Source organism: Pelmatolapia mariae, linkage group LG23 (genome assembly GCF_036321145.2).
Source record: "Pelmatolapia mariae isolate MD_Pm_ZW linkage group LG23, Pm_UMD_F_2, whole genome shotgun sequence".
In the NCBI taxonomy this organism is placed as follows: domain Eukaryota; kingdom Metazoa; phylum Chordata; class Actinopteri; order Cichliformes; family Cichlidae; genus Pelmatolapia; species Pelmatolapia mariae.
The window spans coordinates 22398430-22415059 of record NC_086246.1 but is presented as its reverse complement, the minus strand read 5'-3'; the positions used below and the strand labels follow the sequence as shown (position 1 = coordinate 22415059).

Genomic DNA, 16630 nt, shown 5'->3' with positions numbered 1-16630 from the left:
CTGCGACGTGGTTAAGCCTCGGTATTCTCGAGCTTTCTGCCACAACTCATGTCCTTCATGAACGGATGGTGTTTGCTTAGATTGTGAAGTGAACCAAATAATTAAAAAAAAAAGTTTAAATATAAGTGCTGGAAAAACTAAAATATTACAGTTCAACCAGTAAACCTCTCGTTAGGGTGACCAGAACCCAACAAACTAAACACAGTGTTTGTGTGGGACAAAGTGTGACACGTTAACAATGCTGGGAGGTAGTCAGATGTTTTATATTTAAATGCAACTTTTCTTTTCTTTCCAATCTTGATGAAGCTTTGCATAAACATTGTCTAGGGCACCGTGATTGCCAACATCTATATGGCATATACAAATGTTTCATGCAAATCCCACAATCGTATATATTTGTAGATGTGATGGTTCAAATGAGCACTAAATGGAATGCTATTGTATAGAATTGAATATCATAGTATAGACATGTGTTTTTATGTTCCATATATCCCATGCATAGCTAGTAAGGTTTGGTAGTAAGAAAAAGAAATTCTTCTTACGCTAGCATGCGATAGTCTTCATATACTCCTGTATTATCTGTTATTTCAGATGCTTTTCTGTCTAGTAACAGTTTTGGGGTTTCAGTTGGGATGGATCCATAGATTGGCTTTTTTGAGACATATCTGACTAATTTTAGCAATTTCTATCCAATTATGACACACACTTTGTAACTTTCATTGATAGGCAATAATTTTCATTTCACTCTACAGTCCATCTGTAGCCTTTCAGGAAAAAGGCCATAGATGGACTGTAGAGACGTGCATGTTCTGCAGAGCCCCAGTCAAAATGTGGGACATTGTCTCAAGATGTGGGACAGGGGGACAAGGAATAAAGATGCTGTGTAGCCCCACTTAAACAGCAACATTTGGTTACACATACTTCTCAGTGATGCTCCTTTTAACCTTATGTTTTGCACTTCCTATACTTTAATGTCCTTCCATCAAACCTTTACCTTAACATATAGACAGCTCACCATTAGTAAAAGTCTCCAGAGCATGCTCCTATTTTAATAAATAATACAGGTGATTTTATTGACTTTCATTGACAAGCACTGTCATAAATATTAATGACCAGTTTTACTGCACATGATTCTGGGTGTGGCTTTGGCCTGATTGAACAGGAGAAATTATGTTAGTCTTTTTCTGATTTCTTACTTCTAAAATCTCTGGCTCTGCATAAATATATCACGCACTGTGGCAGCTAATCTTTACCCGCAAAACTACACACTCATACTGTTCAAGCATTTTTTAAGTCTCAACTTTCCCTGCAAAATGAAACTAGCGGCTGATTTTACCCGTTTAAATATAATGCACTAAAAACGGGGCGGGACCTCCGTTGTAACGTGTTTCAGTGTCAAACTCCATCTTCGGCTCCTCAGCCGTCGTTCTACATTTTTCCTGCTCGCTCCCCCTTTGCGCGTTCTCGCAGCAGGCACGTCCATGTGAATCGGGCGGATGGGCGGGCCGACCATAGGGTTCTGTTGGGGAGGCTCGGCCATATAGAACCAATGAGACACCCGTGTAATGTATAAATATTTACGTAGTAGACTCCATTTGCGCATGCGCACGGAGGTTTGGCAGAGCCAGCCATTCATGTTGTAAACTGGGAAGCCATAAATATTTATAAATTACCACTTTTCTAACTAAATCTATAATACCTATAATTTTTCAGCTTCAAGGGGAGAAAAGATGTAAACATATGATAAATTTATGACTTAAAACAAACAAACAAAAAAAACAACATTCCCAGTTTTTGTCATGTTTTTCTTTTTTTATTCGAGGTGCAACTGTCTAGTGCAATTGTAACGTCACATTTGTGATGGGCTGAGGAACATGCACAAAACATCAACATACTTCTGCTGCTGGGCATTTTCCTTTTCTTTCTTTTTTTTTTTAAGCCAGATGTCTCGTTATTGTGTTCAGCGCTCCAGTTGCACTGAGCAACTCAAACACTTGGCTGTACAAAAAAAAAACAACAACAACAACAAAAAAAAAATTATGCTAAGATTTATTTAAAAAAAAAAAAAAACTACACACGTCTCCAAATGGTTAAAGAGTCCAGATCATTTGAGCGAGTGAGTTTGAAGCGACGGCAGATACAGTACAAGGCCGTGTGTCACCACAGGAGAGACAGCATCTTAGTGTGGAGGTAAAAGGTCCTCTTCTGTTGCCACCCTGAGTAATGACATCACAGGTAGATCAGAGAAAAACCTGGCCATACCATAGATATATATACAAAAGAGTAGAACAACAACAAAAAAAAAGGCTTCTATATATGTATCTATGGTTGGAAACCAGGCACTTGGCAGAGTTGAACTGGAAAATTTTCACCTATACAAAGATCACTAGCTAGAAACAGTCATGTCCTATCGAACTGCCTTCCTGCCATTTTACAGATCACTTGGACATTATTACATTAACAGGAGCAAAAACAAAACAAAACAAAATTAATAGGATAGACAAAACAAGCTTCTCCCAGCCCTCCTTAAAAAAACAAAAAAAAAAAAAAACATTGATCCCCTGCATAAATCTTTAATGCGCTGTCTGAGAAAGAACAGGGAGGGGGTGTCAAGGGTGGGCAACGTGGACCTCAAACTCAGTTCTCAAAGTGAACAATGAGAAGCAGCTGATATTTAATTCATAGATTTTATGACCATCCTCCCCTTGAAGAATGTCAAGACTGGTGATCCTCAGAGACCTGGGACTTTCCCGGATTGAGGGTGGGTTGTATGAATCTTCTGTCATCCGTTAAAAGTCCGCTTGGAAAAAAAGTGCAACAGGAAAACAGGAAGATGTTGAATTTAAAAAAAACAAAACAAAAAAACAACCCTCTGTGTGCTGATGGACAGTCAGGGTGAGGCAAGGCGGGGCGGGGGACGATGGCACACGTTTTCAGCAGGGAGGGGGTCACACCGCGACAAGAGCCTGCTTCTTTGATTGGCCGGGCCCTTGGTTAACTCCTCCCGCCCTCCTTTTTTTTTTTTTTTTTTTTTTTTTTTTTAAAAGCGGCCCTGAAGATGGCGGCAGGGTCGGTTCCTGTTAGCTCTGTCCCTTTCCCCGCATTGTTGTTGTCACCATGATGATGATTACAACGACAACCAGCATGACAACGAGGATTGTCTGAAGCGGGTGGTTAAAAGTCAGAAACGAGGCAAAGACGCGCGCGCACACACACACACACTTACACATCGGTGTGACTCCAAAGTCAGTTAAATAAAATGTGCAACAAAAGAGAGTGGTTCATCCTCCGGCTGAGCCCGAGTGTGTGCTCCTCCAAACACTGGCAGAGTCTTGATGCTAGAGTCTGTTCACAGTATGACGAGACTCCTTTCTCCTCCTCATCTTCTTTCTTCCATCCCCCCGGTCTCTCATCGTCAGGGGGCTCTCCAATGTCTGGGTTATGCAGATGTGCCGGAGCTCTGCGTGGAGGGGCCAGCCGGGACTGGAGGTTGGGTGGTGCCGGTTGGGGAGCCACCAGTCTGGACTTGAGCCTGGAACTGAGCCATCTGCTCGGGGCTGGCCAGGGTCTTGAGCAGATTGTTCTCCTGCTCCAGCTGAGTGTTGCGCTCGATCAGCTCTTTGATCTGCTCCTTCAACACCTCCACCTCCTCGCGCACGGCGTACATCAGGTGGCTCTTCACCAGATCCTGGAGGAAGAGGGTGGGGGATAAAGAATGAGTAAATAACACAGCGGCACTGGGCTCCTTACACAACAACGACAACAATTACAAATGTGCTTCTTTCAACTTTATATTTCCAGTCAGAAGTGAAATTATTGAATGTTTACTGGCTGGTTGTTCAACAGAAAGCTAAGCTAGCAACAATTATCGTCATTTTAAGCTAAATTAAAACTCAAACTGTACTATTTGAGGCTTCTTAACCCCTTTCAAAGTCATGTGTTAAACACAGTTTGAGACTTCTACATCAGTGTGATATGGATGTGTCAGAGGTGCACGGCCCCAAAAAACTGAATAATTTGCACAATATAGTTTGAAGCAATAGATTGCAAAAAAATGGATGTAACAAATATGACAAATTAAAATCCATATATGTAAATTAATATTTAATTAATTAAAATAAACTGTCAGAAGGTTCAGTAAACAAATTTTCTGGCAATTATTTTTCAGGTTTTAAATGGTTAAATTTAGATTTTCCCTACAGTCAGGTTTTGCATTTTTGTTGACATTTTATAAAACATACTAAAAGAAGAAACCCATGAGTGGACTACAAATGTAAAGTTTTTTCTCCGTGCACCTGCCACGAGTCTGCAGCTGTACTTCAGGTCATTACTTGCACTAAATAAAAGCGTAGGTAATTCACAAGTGTTTACATTGAGACATTTAGGCTACGTTCACACTGCAGGTCTTAATGCTCAATTCCGATTTTTTGATCAAATCCGATTTTTTTGTCTGCTTGTTCACACTACAAATAAAATGCGACAGCAAACGCTCTCCAGTGTGAACGCTCAAAGCGGCCTGCATGCGCAAAATAAGATGTCACACACAACGCGCTCTGTTTAGACCCAGAGCAAACAATACTGTTTGACTGATGGCCCTTAATATAAAGACTTCGGACTTTACGTTTCCCAATTTTTGCTTTAAGTTATTTTGTTATTTACATAATAATGTAGATAACCTAATAATTATCCTTATTGCTGTTTTAGAGGAGCGGTGCTTCAAAGGATACTTGCAGATTTCGGTCAGAATCTGCAGATTATACAGTACAAATAAAATGTTCACGTTTCTCCAACATTGTCTTCCCAACAGTTTCACTAACATCTACACTGGATGGCCAGGAAGCGTTCGCGATGTCTTCTCGGGCGCTTCTCCGGCGCTGATAATTGGCGTCTGTCTCGTGTCAGTGACGTAAAAGACGGATTTAATGCGACATGACCGTTCAAACAGCAGTCGCTTTCTAAAACATCGGATATGTATCGGATTCAGTACCACATACGAAAGTGACCCAGATCGGATTTGAAAATATCGGATTTGTGCCGTTCACACTGTCATACCATGATCGGATATGGGTCGCATAGGGTCAAAAAAATCGGATTTGATGCGCTTTCGCCTGCAGTGTGAACGTAGACTTAGTGGCTTGGGGTGGTTATTTTGGTGAATCGCAGCTTCACCATTTCATTTTTTTCCCCCGTTCTGTAAGCAAACACATTGAACACATTTGCAGGATTTGGCATTTCCAATATGACTAAACGCCATTTTCCTCCACTTTACATCACTGTGAGGTAAATATTTATACATGTTTTGTTCAATATTTAAGACTTTTTATAAGCAAAAGGGTTGGAAATTAGTCGGCATGCTTGCACAATGCACTTGTTTTAATGTAATCTGAGTAATTCCTGCAGAATAAAAACAAGCAGACATTGGCAGGCTGCTGGGGGAAATGTGTAACACAGCAAAGGCTAAATTAGCATGAGTCTTGCAGGGGCATGCCAGCTGTCTCAGCAGCATGAGGAAAACAAGGGCGACATGAACTCCTGCAGAAACAGCTTCACAGATTATTCCCATGACGACGATGACGGTGATGATGAAGGCAGAACAGAGCTTTAGGGGGATTTGGGTTTAATAATCTGAGCATCCCTTCCTTGGTGGACCCTCCTTCCTCCTCCTCCCTGCCCTGATATGTAGCAACTAGGGAACAAAATGTTCCTGAACCGGAGTGGGAGGAGCCAATCAGCGGCCGAGTTATTTATACCGCGCGGAGGGGAGGCTCCTGCTTGCCTAGCAACACTTGGAAACTAGAGAGAGAAGGGGTGTATGTAGATGTAGGGGGGGGGGGGGGGGGGGGGCGTGTGAATCCTTAGCCTGACTCAAAACTGAGCTACCAGAGAGCTCGAGGGTCATCGGGACAAATCGCGACAGAGCAGAAAGCTTCCCCGCAAACCCGCAGGTGCACTAGTGCGCAAAAGACAAAACAAAAAAAAACCTTCCGACGCATCTGCAGCTTAATTTCTAGAAAGCTCTTTCCAGTCTCCAGTGCTCTGTGCACACTACACTGCATGCAGTGCAAGGAAACGCGAAAATAAAAAGGCAGGAGGGGCACAGTTTACCGCTGTAGGTGCTCGGGTTACATAACACCACAGGGCTGCAAGTACGTGCAGAAAGCATACTGCAGATGGTTTAAAAATAAATACATTTTTAAAGGGGTACAAAGTGTCACCTACCATTGCTTGCTCGATCTTGTTGTCGATGGCCACCACACTTGCACCCGAGGAGCTGCAAGACAGAGAGAGGAAAACCTGTTTGATGATGATGCAACATTAGCTGTGACCACTGCGGCTGTTGTTTTTCTCCTTCTCCCCTTAAAGACAGCGCTGAGAGGGATTTTAAGAAGTCTGCAAAGGCACCTTCCCCCCTTCTAATCTTCTGCTTACAGCCTCAAAGACAGAGTGCTGACATTTACCTATTGTCAACCCTGACTGATGCACTCTCCTTCCCAAGCGCAGAGGACAGAAACGAAATCGAGAAATTCCTCAGTTGACAAACGCCAAGGTCCATCGCCACCGTGTAGCACTGGGAGCTCATGCTATCCCGTCCATTAAAAGCCCCGCAGGCGACGCATCGTGTGTACAAAGTGGGACTCCGGCGGTATAAAAGTAGAAAAAACAGCGCATTGTTGAGAGCCGGGTGCTGCCACAGCTCTCCGGGCGACCGGCCGGGAGAGAGCACACAAAGACTGAAAGCGGCGGGCTGCAGCTCCGCTCCCTCTCTCCCTGATGCATGCGGGAAAACAGCTCCAGTAGCCCTCTGATTGGAGGACGAGATAGCTCATTTGCATAACACATGCGACTGGCTGGCGCCTGATTGGCGGAGAGGAAGCTGCTTATAACAATATATGCGACATATTTTTTTTTTTTTAGCTATCTCAGGGGGTGTCAAACATGAGGCCCGGGGGCCCAGAATCGGCCCGACAAAGACTCCAATACGGCCTAACTGATGGTTTTGGATAACGTGAAGTAGGAAAGACATATTTGGATTTTTAATGTTGTTTGTTTTGTTTTGTTTTGTTTTTACAGCTTCTCTTGCTGATAAAGACCTCCCCCATGGCTATTTATGCTACGACAGAGTAATTACTTAATATATTAAAAAACATAATGACAGAAAATTACTGCGTCCCCCACCCCCACTATCTACAGTAGAAATGTAGATGGGACATTTTTCTGTCCTTTTAAAACAAAAACCTTGTGTTTTATAATTTAAAAAAAATAGTCCATCAGAAACTTTTCTGTAATTTTACCCATATCTTACAATATAAGTCCAGAGTCATGCTGACTCATATCTCCCATTTACTCCAGCAGAATTTCTTTATCATATTAAAAAACTGGGGCGTGATGTTTAAACTGCACTACTTTATCTTACATTGAGATATCTTGGAGATTAAATGTGTAATTGAATGTTTGTACACTGACAGTTTTTTTTTTTAACTGGTCCGGCTCCCATTGATATCAAACTGGGCTGTATGTGGCTCACTAAATAAAACAAGAACATCCCTGTTTTACCTGTCGCACCTCAGAGTTATTACAGTTGTGTTTTCAATTAGCTTTTATAGTTGGGTTGCGGTCACGTGGTTCTGATGACGTGCGGAGGCAGCGCGATTTTTGAGTGGAGGGCGGAAGTAAACATGGAGGACACTGTGGAGAGTCAGGAGAGCAGCTATTGTGCAACTTTAGACCCCGTTTCTCGGGAGAGATATAAACAGATAGTTAAAAAATATATCGGACGTGATCCGTATTCTTTGAAAATGTCCGAATACACCACAGAAGTAAAGGATTTGCCTACTATCGAGGCTGTGGATATCACCAACTACTTGGTCCTCCAGACTTCTTACTACACTAGGCAGCAAATGAAAGCTTTCAAGAGTCTGGAGGCGTACAATTTTTTTGTCAGCGGGTGGGTCCACAACCTTGGAACAAAACGTCTCCGTGATGGATACAGTTTGGTGTTTGCAAGGGTGAGTGTTTGTTCTTATATTGCTTTATCTTAAACACGCTAACAGTTAGCGGTAGCGGCTTTAACGTCAACAAACATGCCACATCCTTAGGACTTCGTTAGAGTGACAGTTGTTTGTTTCAAGGTAAACCATTCCCAGAGGTCTAACGAGACACCTCTGAAGACTTGGGTAATTGCCGATTCCGATCTGGGTTTTCGTTCGTAGCCGAGATTGACCGTCGGAGCCCAGTCCTCCGACTCTTCGTCATCCAAAGCACTTGGGCAGCCTATAGTCCCAATCAAGTCAATATTAGACTACTAACTTAAAAGCACTAAGTAAACGAGAATTTAACGACAACCTAATGCTAATAAGTTCGTTTGCAAACATAACATTACCTCTGACGAAGTGGTCGCTGCAGACACGGGCATTGGCAGACTCTGCTCCTCCCGACTGTAAACGTAAATTTAAAATCCATTTTTTCCTACGTTTTTCGGTTAGAATTTTCCATTTTTCTCCTCTTCGTTGGGCTATTTTTGGTACCCTAAAATACCGTTTATCGGTTTCTCTGGTCGACCTACTGGAGCATCCGTAAACACAACAGGACATAGGCATTTTGCGTACTGTCTGTCTGTGATTTTGCGCTTATCTTTTTCACTTCCGACCGCCAGTCAAATTTCGCGCTTTACGTCGACGTCACGTCTACGTCAAATGAAACCTAGCTATTTTTTATTTCACTTTGACTGATTATGACTTCTTATTGTATGGAAGAAAAATGTCCCACGTAAGTTTTAGAAAAATCAGCACAAATATTACAATAAAAACAAACTTCTTGAAAGCAGTTGACTCAGTAAAGCAGTAGACATCCAAATTGTTATTAATCATGTTTGTCAATCATCAGGCAAGTTGTAACACTTTGGTTTTTGTTAAACAGACTAACAAATACTAAAACGAGTATTTCCTCCATATTTGTTTTATTTTCGTTAGTTTTCCAAGTTCACAAAATCATTTTAGTAAATGTAACTTGACCAGTTCAACTTAGTTTTTCTACACGATAAAGAAACACTGTTATATTTAATGGCATAAGTGTGTCAGCATGACTCTTGGTTTAAACTGAAGGAAATAAATATTTTAAAATGACAGTAAAGGTTCTGTTAGCTTATTGTGCAGACTGTCCTGTGATCATAAAATACATAAAATAATAAAAAACTGAAAAAACTCATGCATTTTTAAAATAGATGAAAAATGTAGTGAAAAAAAGTGTAGAGAAAAAGCAAAAACTTTCCATCATCTACTTGTTTATCTACTTAGTTGTTATTTATGTACTTTATTTGCTTTCGTGTAGTATGAATGACCATGGGGAAGGTCTTTATCAGTAGTAAAAGCTGCAAAAGTTGTAAAAATACAGTTAAAGATCCAAGATTTATGCCCCTTCTTCACATTTTCCAAAACTGACCAGTGGGCCAGACTGGAGTCACTAGTGGGCAGACTCTTGCACCGGAGCCTTATGTTTGCCACTGCTAAAAGAGGGTCACACAATAGGGCAGCTGTTCAGACACAACAAGCCTTTTTTGCTTTCTCACATCATACACAGGATAAAAATGTAAGGTATGGCAAACCTTCAGAAGCTGTTATGTAAAACAACGTCGCCCCCTATTGGGTGTAAGTCGTGTATTAAAGCCACTCATACATCTGAATGCATTACTGGCCCTACCACGGGCTTTGAGCAAATGTTATCAAACTGACCAGGAGTTGACCCTAAAAGCAGGTAAAAGCTAACCTCGGCACTGGCCAGATGTCAAAGATAAATATAAACAAACACTGAAAGTCTGCCGAGTGGTTTTCATGTTTCATACCAAACAGTGCAGCAGCTTTTTCTCCTCTCCAGGCCTGTTTGATATGTGGATGCACTCTGCTGTACAGTCACACTGGACCACCCTCTCTTCTTTGTTAGCGAGGAGGCGTTGTTGCAGATTATTTATAAACTCCCTCTTGCTCTTCTTTTGCCAGAACAACGATTCAGCTGGAGGAAAGCTCAGCACTGAATTTCTTTAACTGTTAAATCATTAAACAGAAACGAATGGGTATTAACCCAAATTCAGCACTTTGCTGTTTGTTGCTGCCACAGATTTTCAAATTTTTTATTTATTTATTTTTTTTCATAGAGCCAAGTCAAGATTTCAGGTCATTGTCTTAAAAATTTGACTTATTTCTTTGTTTTGTTTTTTTAAATTTGTTTAGGGTTTTTTTTTTTTCCAGTGGCGGAAACAAACTTCCATAGTTTTCTGATTAATTTCGTTCTAATTTCATTTAAACAACTGGATGGTTTGATTTTTTTTTTTAAACACATTTTTTATGTAATTATTGGGAAATACAATGTGTAATCGCATTAAATATATATTATTCCAGTTTAAATTAATAAAGCAACTCTACCTGAAACATGTCAATTACAACTGTGTAATACTACTACTACTACTACGAGTAAAACAAAACATTAAATGAGGCATAGGAAAACTACAAAGCTGACATCTTTTCTCTCATTAATTAAGGAGTTATTTTTGTCCAGCCCCCAGATTTACTTTTTTAAATTATAAATTATAAATTAACCATTATTTGCTTTCAGCACTGGTGGAACAAGATTAGTGGGAAAAAAATGGCAATGACTCTCAAATTAACCCTCCATACATCATTATCATCATCATCATCTATATTTGATGATGGATTCTTTTTTCCTTTTTAAAAAAAAAAAAAAAAAAAAAATAGAAGCAAAATAGAAATTTCTCAATTTCAAATGTAAATATTTAGTTTCTTTTTTAATATTCCACCTTGGAAAACTAAAATGTTATGCAGTAATAATTTAAAAAACAAACAAACAAACCATACTGTGATAATTATATTTCAGATCACTACAAAAGCACAAACCTCACCAATAGGATTAATATTTTCCTTAAATGGTCAATCAGATTATTTAAACGTGTGATTTTTATGGTATGGAGGAGTGGACATAAAATAAAGGAAGTAAATTTACTGGAAACAAAGCATGAAAAAAAGAAGCCGTTACTGTCCTGGCGTTCGTGTTGTGGTTCTCGGTTTGAGCTTTCATTGACTGACTGCACGCATGTAAGAGACTGTAATCAGAGCATGGAACAATCTGCACCTTTTAAGCACCTTAGTTGGGTTATATCTGTTCCTGGCTGGGATATTAATTAAAAAAGTAGCCGTGTTTAAACAAGGGAGTGTTGAGGGTTGGAGATCAGACACCTCTCTGAGGAGGAGGACGACGACGACAAGGCCTGTGGCCTGCTAATATCTTTGTGTTTCACTTCCTCTGGCTCCGTCATTGACTGTGGTGGCTCTGATGAAGGAACTTTGATAGGATCGAGTGATTTTAGAGAAGTGGAAAAATAACATCTCCAGTTACTTCTGCTTTCCCCCCTTTAGCACACTTCACATCCAAAGGAGCATCATCACATGCTGCGGTGATATCTGCTTATAAAAAGAAAACAATGGGGAGGCGAGGGGGCTGCATGCCCACTATAAAAAGTAAGGTAATTTATCTACTAAAAAAGATTGTTATGCAAATATTTTATTGGGGTCTTGTCGTGTTTAGTGGCTCATTAGAGTGACTTTAACACAGTGCTTATCACTGACAGTTTGGACTGGAGGGAAAAATGACACTGAAGACAAAGCAGCTACAGCCAGTCACGCCCTCATGCTCTCACAGTCGAGGGTAACGTGCACATGTAGAAGCAAGACCGCGTTGTCACTGAACACATTGGCAGCTGGAGTTTAAGCGGCCTTTGCTGCAGGTAGAGGTGGGAAACGCATTCACACACTGATGCACGTTTATACTGGAAACTGCACCACAAGATCAACAACAGCACACAGACACATCACCGCAAAGCCCCGCTGCCATCCGCCTGGATTTAACCCCACCTAGCCGCCGCAAGTCCTCTGACAATGTGACAAAACCACAGCCATCGTTACCTCTTCAGATGCTTCTCCAGCTCCCAGAAGAGCAGCTTCAGGGCCATGCCGTCCCTGTCCTGCTCTGCTGCTCCTGCCCTGGCCAGCCCCTTGTCTCTCATTGATGCAAACCCGCTTCCCCACCAAAGTGTCCCCAAAACAAACACCACTGCCACCAACACTACCAGCGCACCTCCTCCTCTGTCCTCCTGACCTATGTCCTTTGGGCCCGACCCCCTCACTCCCTTCAGCTGTGGGAGCTTCACATAGGGGCGCCTGACCAGCAGCGGAGACTAGGAGAGGAGTGTGTGCGCGTATACAACAGGAGTGCACCTTAGTGTGTTACATCCTCCTGATTTGCCTCCTAACTAGGCCTGAATTACAAGTAGAGGCTGAGATGATTGGGTACGTGGAGCAAAAGCATAGGAGGGTGGGCAGTGATGTCACTGCGTAAGGAGTCACGTCACCTCCTCTTCTGTTGTTATGTAAACTGTCAGCAGAGATCAGGGTGATCCGTCCAATAGGATGAGCCACTTTTGACCACACACCCCCCATCAGCACTCTCCTGGCTGCCTTTAAATCACTCCCTTTGCCCTACACCTCCTCTCCCTTTCATCTTTTCTGTAACAGCCTGTCTTTGATGATAAGAGAGGTAAGCCCTGAATACACCAGACACTTCCCCGCACACCGCAAAGACTCAACTCATTTCGCAGAGAACGTGCACATCTTTAGCCATGCTGCCACCTCTCATCAGTGGTCACACACATGCCCTGAGTGTGGGTCTCAGCTACAGCACACCTCACGTGTACCTCCATACTAGCAAAAGAAAAAAAAAGAAAAAAAAAAAGAGAGAGATGGGGAAATACTTCAACAAACACAAGCACATACAAAGTTTACACTAGTGTCTGAACAAAGGCCACAATAACAACAAACAGAGCTGATTCGTCGTTGCCAACATCGTCAATCAGGTCAATCAGCAGTACAGAGAGCAGCATCGGTTGCGGACTTGAAGAAAAGTAGAGAACAAAGAGGGAAAAGGGCAACCCTGAAGAGTGAAGATGGCGAGGAGCCGTGGGCACCACAAAATGGCGGAAAAAGGGCACACTTGGGGAGTTTGTTGGTGGGATTCAACTCGATGCATGCAGTGAAATTATTAACCCCATTAGGTGGAAGTCACATCATCTTTTCTTTCCTTAACTGCCAGTGCCACTAATCCTAGTAACAGCTGGAAGTTGGCCGGTATCGGAAATAATCAGAGCAATTACTTTTGACTTGAAGCACCGATGCAAGACGGCCAACGTTACTGCTCACGCTGTACATCTGTACATTGTGTGCTCGCAGGTCTGGGGTCAGTGTACGCATGCTCACTTGGAACAAAAGGTCTGAGTTAAGCCGTCACTGATGTTCAGGCAGTTTTACTTTCAGCCAATCGCTGGTGCCGCAACAGACTTGGCTCAGCCAATCGTGGCAGACCTTGACGTCATGACATCGCATATGGGCTGCTTTCATTCATTATGCATCCAAGTCCTTTGAAAGCTTCTGTATGTGGCCTGTACAAAAGTCTGACCTGTATGTTACTGTAGATATTGGACCCTGAAGACTACAGCCTATAAGAACTAATGTAGTAACACTGAGAAGCATCTGATGTTTCAGGGACTTTAATAGCAAATTAAAATCCTCTTAGTTTTGGTGGTGATACCTTGTTGTGAAACTGCATCAAGCTATGAGACTGACTTAGATAGGGAACGTCCCAAACGCTGCACAAAACAACAAGCAGGAGGCGGTGCTCAATTTAACGCTTTAGCAGCGCACCTTTGCAACAGCTTCACCCTTCTCTTCATTCAATACAAGCAGAACTGGACCAACACTGTTGTCCACCTTTTTGTACAGCTCCGAGCAGAAGGCAAAACAGTGGTGGGGTACATCGTTTGCCACACCCTGTGGAGCTTACATAAGAGTGGATGCGCTGCCACAGTGTGGTAGCAGATGATGCAGGGTTTCTGTTGTTCACCCTAGTTAAATATATTAGTCTAAATATAATGTTTTGCTTCTTTTGGGGGGGTTAAATTAATTTGAATGCATTTTCTCCCATTTTTATTTTCATTTAGTTCCCACACTGGGTTTGCTTATTTCAATTTACATGTAGTTTGAAAAGTATTTAGTTTTAAATAGTTACATTTTTCATGTTACCATCTCACGCCTACACTCTGTATTGCTTCAGTTAATATATTTCTCTTAGCCCTAGTTTAAATTCATATTTCAGTTAACTAAAATGTTTTGTTTTACACCTTGCTTCAGTTTGATTGTTATCGCACCCAGTTTGTGGCTCCTAGCTTCAGAATAGAGTGTTAGGGCTTTTCTGTTCAACACTGGGAGCTGCACAGTCAGGCAGTATCAATTTAATCTGCAGGATAGGGACCATTAGAAATAAAAATCGTGGACCGTTAAATATTCTGTAAATCTAGAGGAGCAGCACTGTTCTGTGTCTGAAGAGTGTACAGGAATAGGAAGAGAGAAATGGAGATAAAATGCCAAAACAAGCGAAGCAGAGGATGTCTTTAGGCTTTATGCTGTAGAAAAGTGAGAAACCAACTGCACCAACAGCAGCGTAAATGCCCTCTAGTGTATTTTACTTCCGTTTATCTATGTTCTGCCTCATAAAAGCATCCAGGTGAGAGTAACTAGCACTTCCACCTCATTTTTATTGTGTGGTTTGAGAGGAAGCAGAGCTGGGTGACCAACACCAGGGCTTTAGAGTGTGACCAATTTGGTCGCATATGCGGGGGGGAGAAAAAAAAAAAAGGTCTCCGCAACTCTGGAAGTTTCTGCGTTATCAACAACAGACACATTATGCCCATATCACGATCTAAACCAATCAGAGATAGTCAGGGCCAGGACCTCTCTGATTGGCCATGGTCCAGATATTCTTGTAGTCCTTCCCGTGTGTACGTTTGAAAGTGCAGGCGGATAGAGAGAGGTGAGTAGCTTGAATAACGCGATATCAATTCATTAAATCCTGAATCGACTTTTAAATGTAATTGTATTTTGTCAGAAACCCCATAATCTCAGGTTAAACCTCACAAAACTATTTCAACAACCACCAAGCAACTAAAACAGTAAATGAGAGCAGATAAACGGATTCCACAGAAAGACGTAAACGCAGTGAGCTGTCGGCTTTCTCACCCGACGGCACGTACACGAACACGCAATCGGTGCTGAAAGCAGACAGCTCACAGATTCTGATGCATCGGCTCCGCGCCCTGCGTTTACGTCTTTTTTTGCGCTATATTCTGAGCTGCAGGTTTTGTCTCTCTCCAACCAAAACTGACTAAACCAGCAGCAAAAGAAGATCAAAACTAAACTGCACATTTAGTTTCACATAAACATCGTCATGAATTTCCTCTAACTTTTGCTGTTTTGCTTCCACCACGATAAAAATCACACTTGCTGCACAGCTCTTTCTCTCAATGTGCTTCAAGAACAGTTTTCTATCTCAAATCTCTGTTTTCTGCATTATTCATTCGCTTATTACGCACAAGTCATGTACAGTGCTGTCGCCCTCTGGTTTTTTTGGGGGGTTTTTTGGCGGGGGGAGTGTTTCCCAAAAATGACCTCCAACAAGAGAGCCTAATTTCTGTTTAATAGCGAAGAAATTTAAACTTCTTAAAATGATGCCAAATTGCAAAACGCTTAGCTGTGTCTTTAATAACATCTCTGTAACTTTGCTTTGCTTCACTTCAGCAGCATCAGGTAATGTTCATTTCATTTCATTTATTTATTTATTTCACACTTGGTACAACAGTTCAAACAAACCAACCACACTTTCTATCAATAAAGCACTACAACCATGCGTGAAAAGGAGCAGGAAGAAGAAAATATTCTTATTAAACCCTGCCCCCTATCTACAATCCAACTTATATTACAAGTGGGCACCAAAAATCAGGGAACAAACTAACATTAACATTTATCTCCAGTCCTAACCCAAACCAAACAACAAATTTACAATCAGAATATACCACTCCACATAATAACAAGGAGAAAAATAAAATTAAAATAAATAAAACAAAAAATTATAATGGATCCTTTTTCAATGAACTCCAATTTCATTCACATTCTTCATATTGAGTTATCGTTTTAAGCATGTAACACTTTTTAAAACAATGTAAATTTATACAATTCTTTAAATTATAATGAAGAGAGTTCCACAGTCGTATACCCCTAACCGTTGGACTCATTAATCTTTGTGTAGTCCTAGCTAACTGATGCTTAAAATAAAATTTCCTTCTGCTATCTTCATATGCTGATTCATGGTTTTCTTCAGTTTTTGATATACTGCTGAATATTTTTAAGGTTATCTGCTTCATGTTTTTCTCTGTTTTATCCTCCGTTACTTTGACACAAAGGCATCTGCTGTCATGCCTCCACCTCTGATGAAGTCTCACAAGTGTCAGTACTGATAAATGATCAGAATTATTATATTTCTGACTGTCTAAGTCAAAAATGAATCGAATCAAATCTGGACTTTGTGAATCGGAATCGAATGGATTATAGAGATCAGTGACGATACCCAGCCCTAGTGAGTAGCCTAGGCCCAAAGGTGAATGTAGCTGTGGGTAATGAGAAAAAAATGAAAAGAACGATTGATAACTTTTTTGTTTAGTTAAGGCCTGATCTGTCTGAAA

At 41.3% G+C, this 16630-nt stretch overlaps 1 protein-coding gene across 3 annotated transcripts in view; it reads right to left on the bottom strand.

The window, feature by feature from the left end:
• Positions 1-1922: 1922 nt before the first annotated feature.
• The window catches only part of LOC134619936 (TSC22 domain family protein 1-like), a 29750-nt gene continuing 15042 nt past the window's right edge, over positions 1923-16630 (bottom strand). The window contains exons 1-3 of one of the 3 annotated variants that reach the window (XM_063465720.1): positions 11970-12278; positions 6220-6271; positions 1923-3688 (exon numbers count right to left, since the gene is read on the bottom strand). In XM_063465720.1, coding sequence (XP_063321790.1) covers positions 3440-3688; positions 6220-6271; positions 11970-12070 — 402 coding nt within the window. In that variant the 5' untranslated portion in view covers positions 12071-12278 and the 3' untranslated portion in view covers positions 1923-3439. Of the gene's footprint in view, positions 3689-6219; positions 6272-6458; positions 6768-11969; positions 12279-16630 lie in introns of those variants that run through there. The other 2 variants (XM_063465719.1, XM_063465718.1) reach the window with 2 other exon arrangements.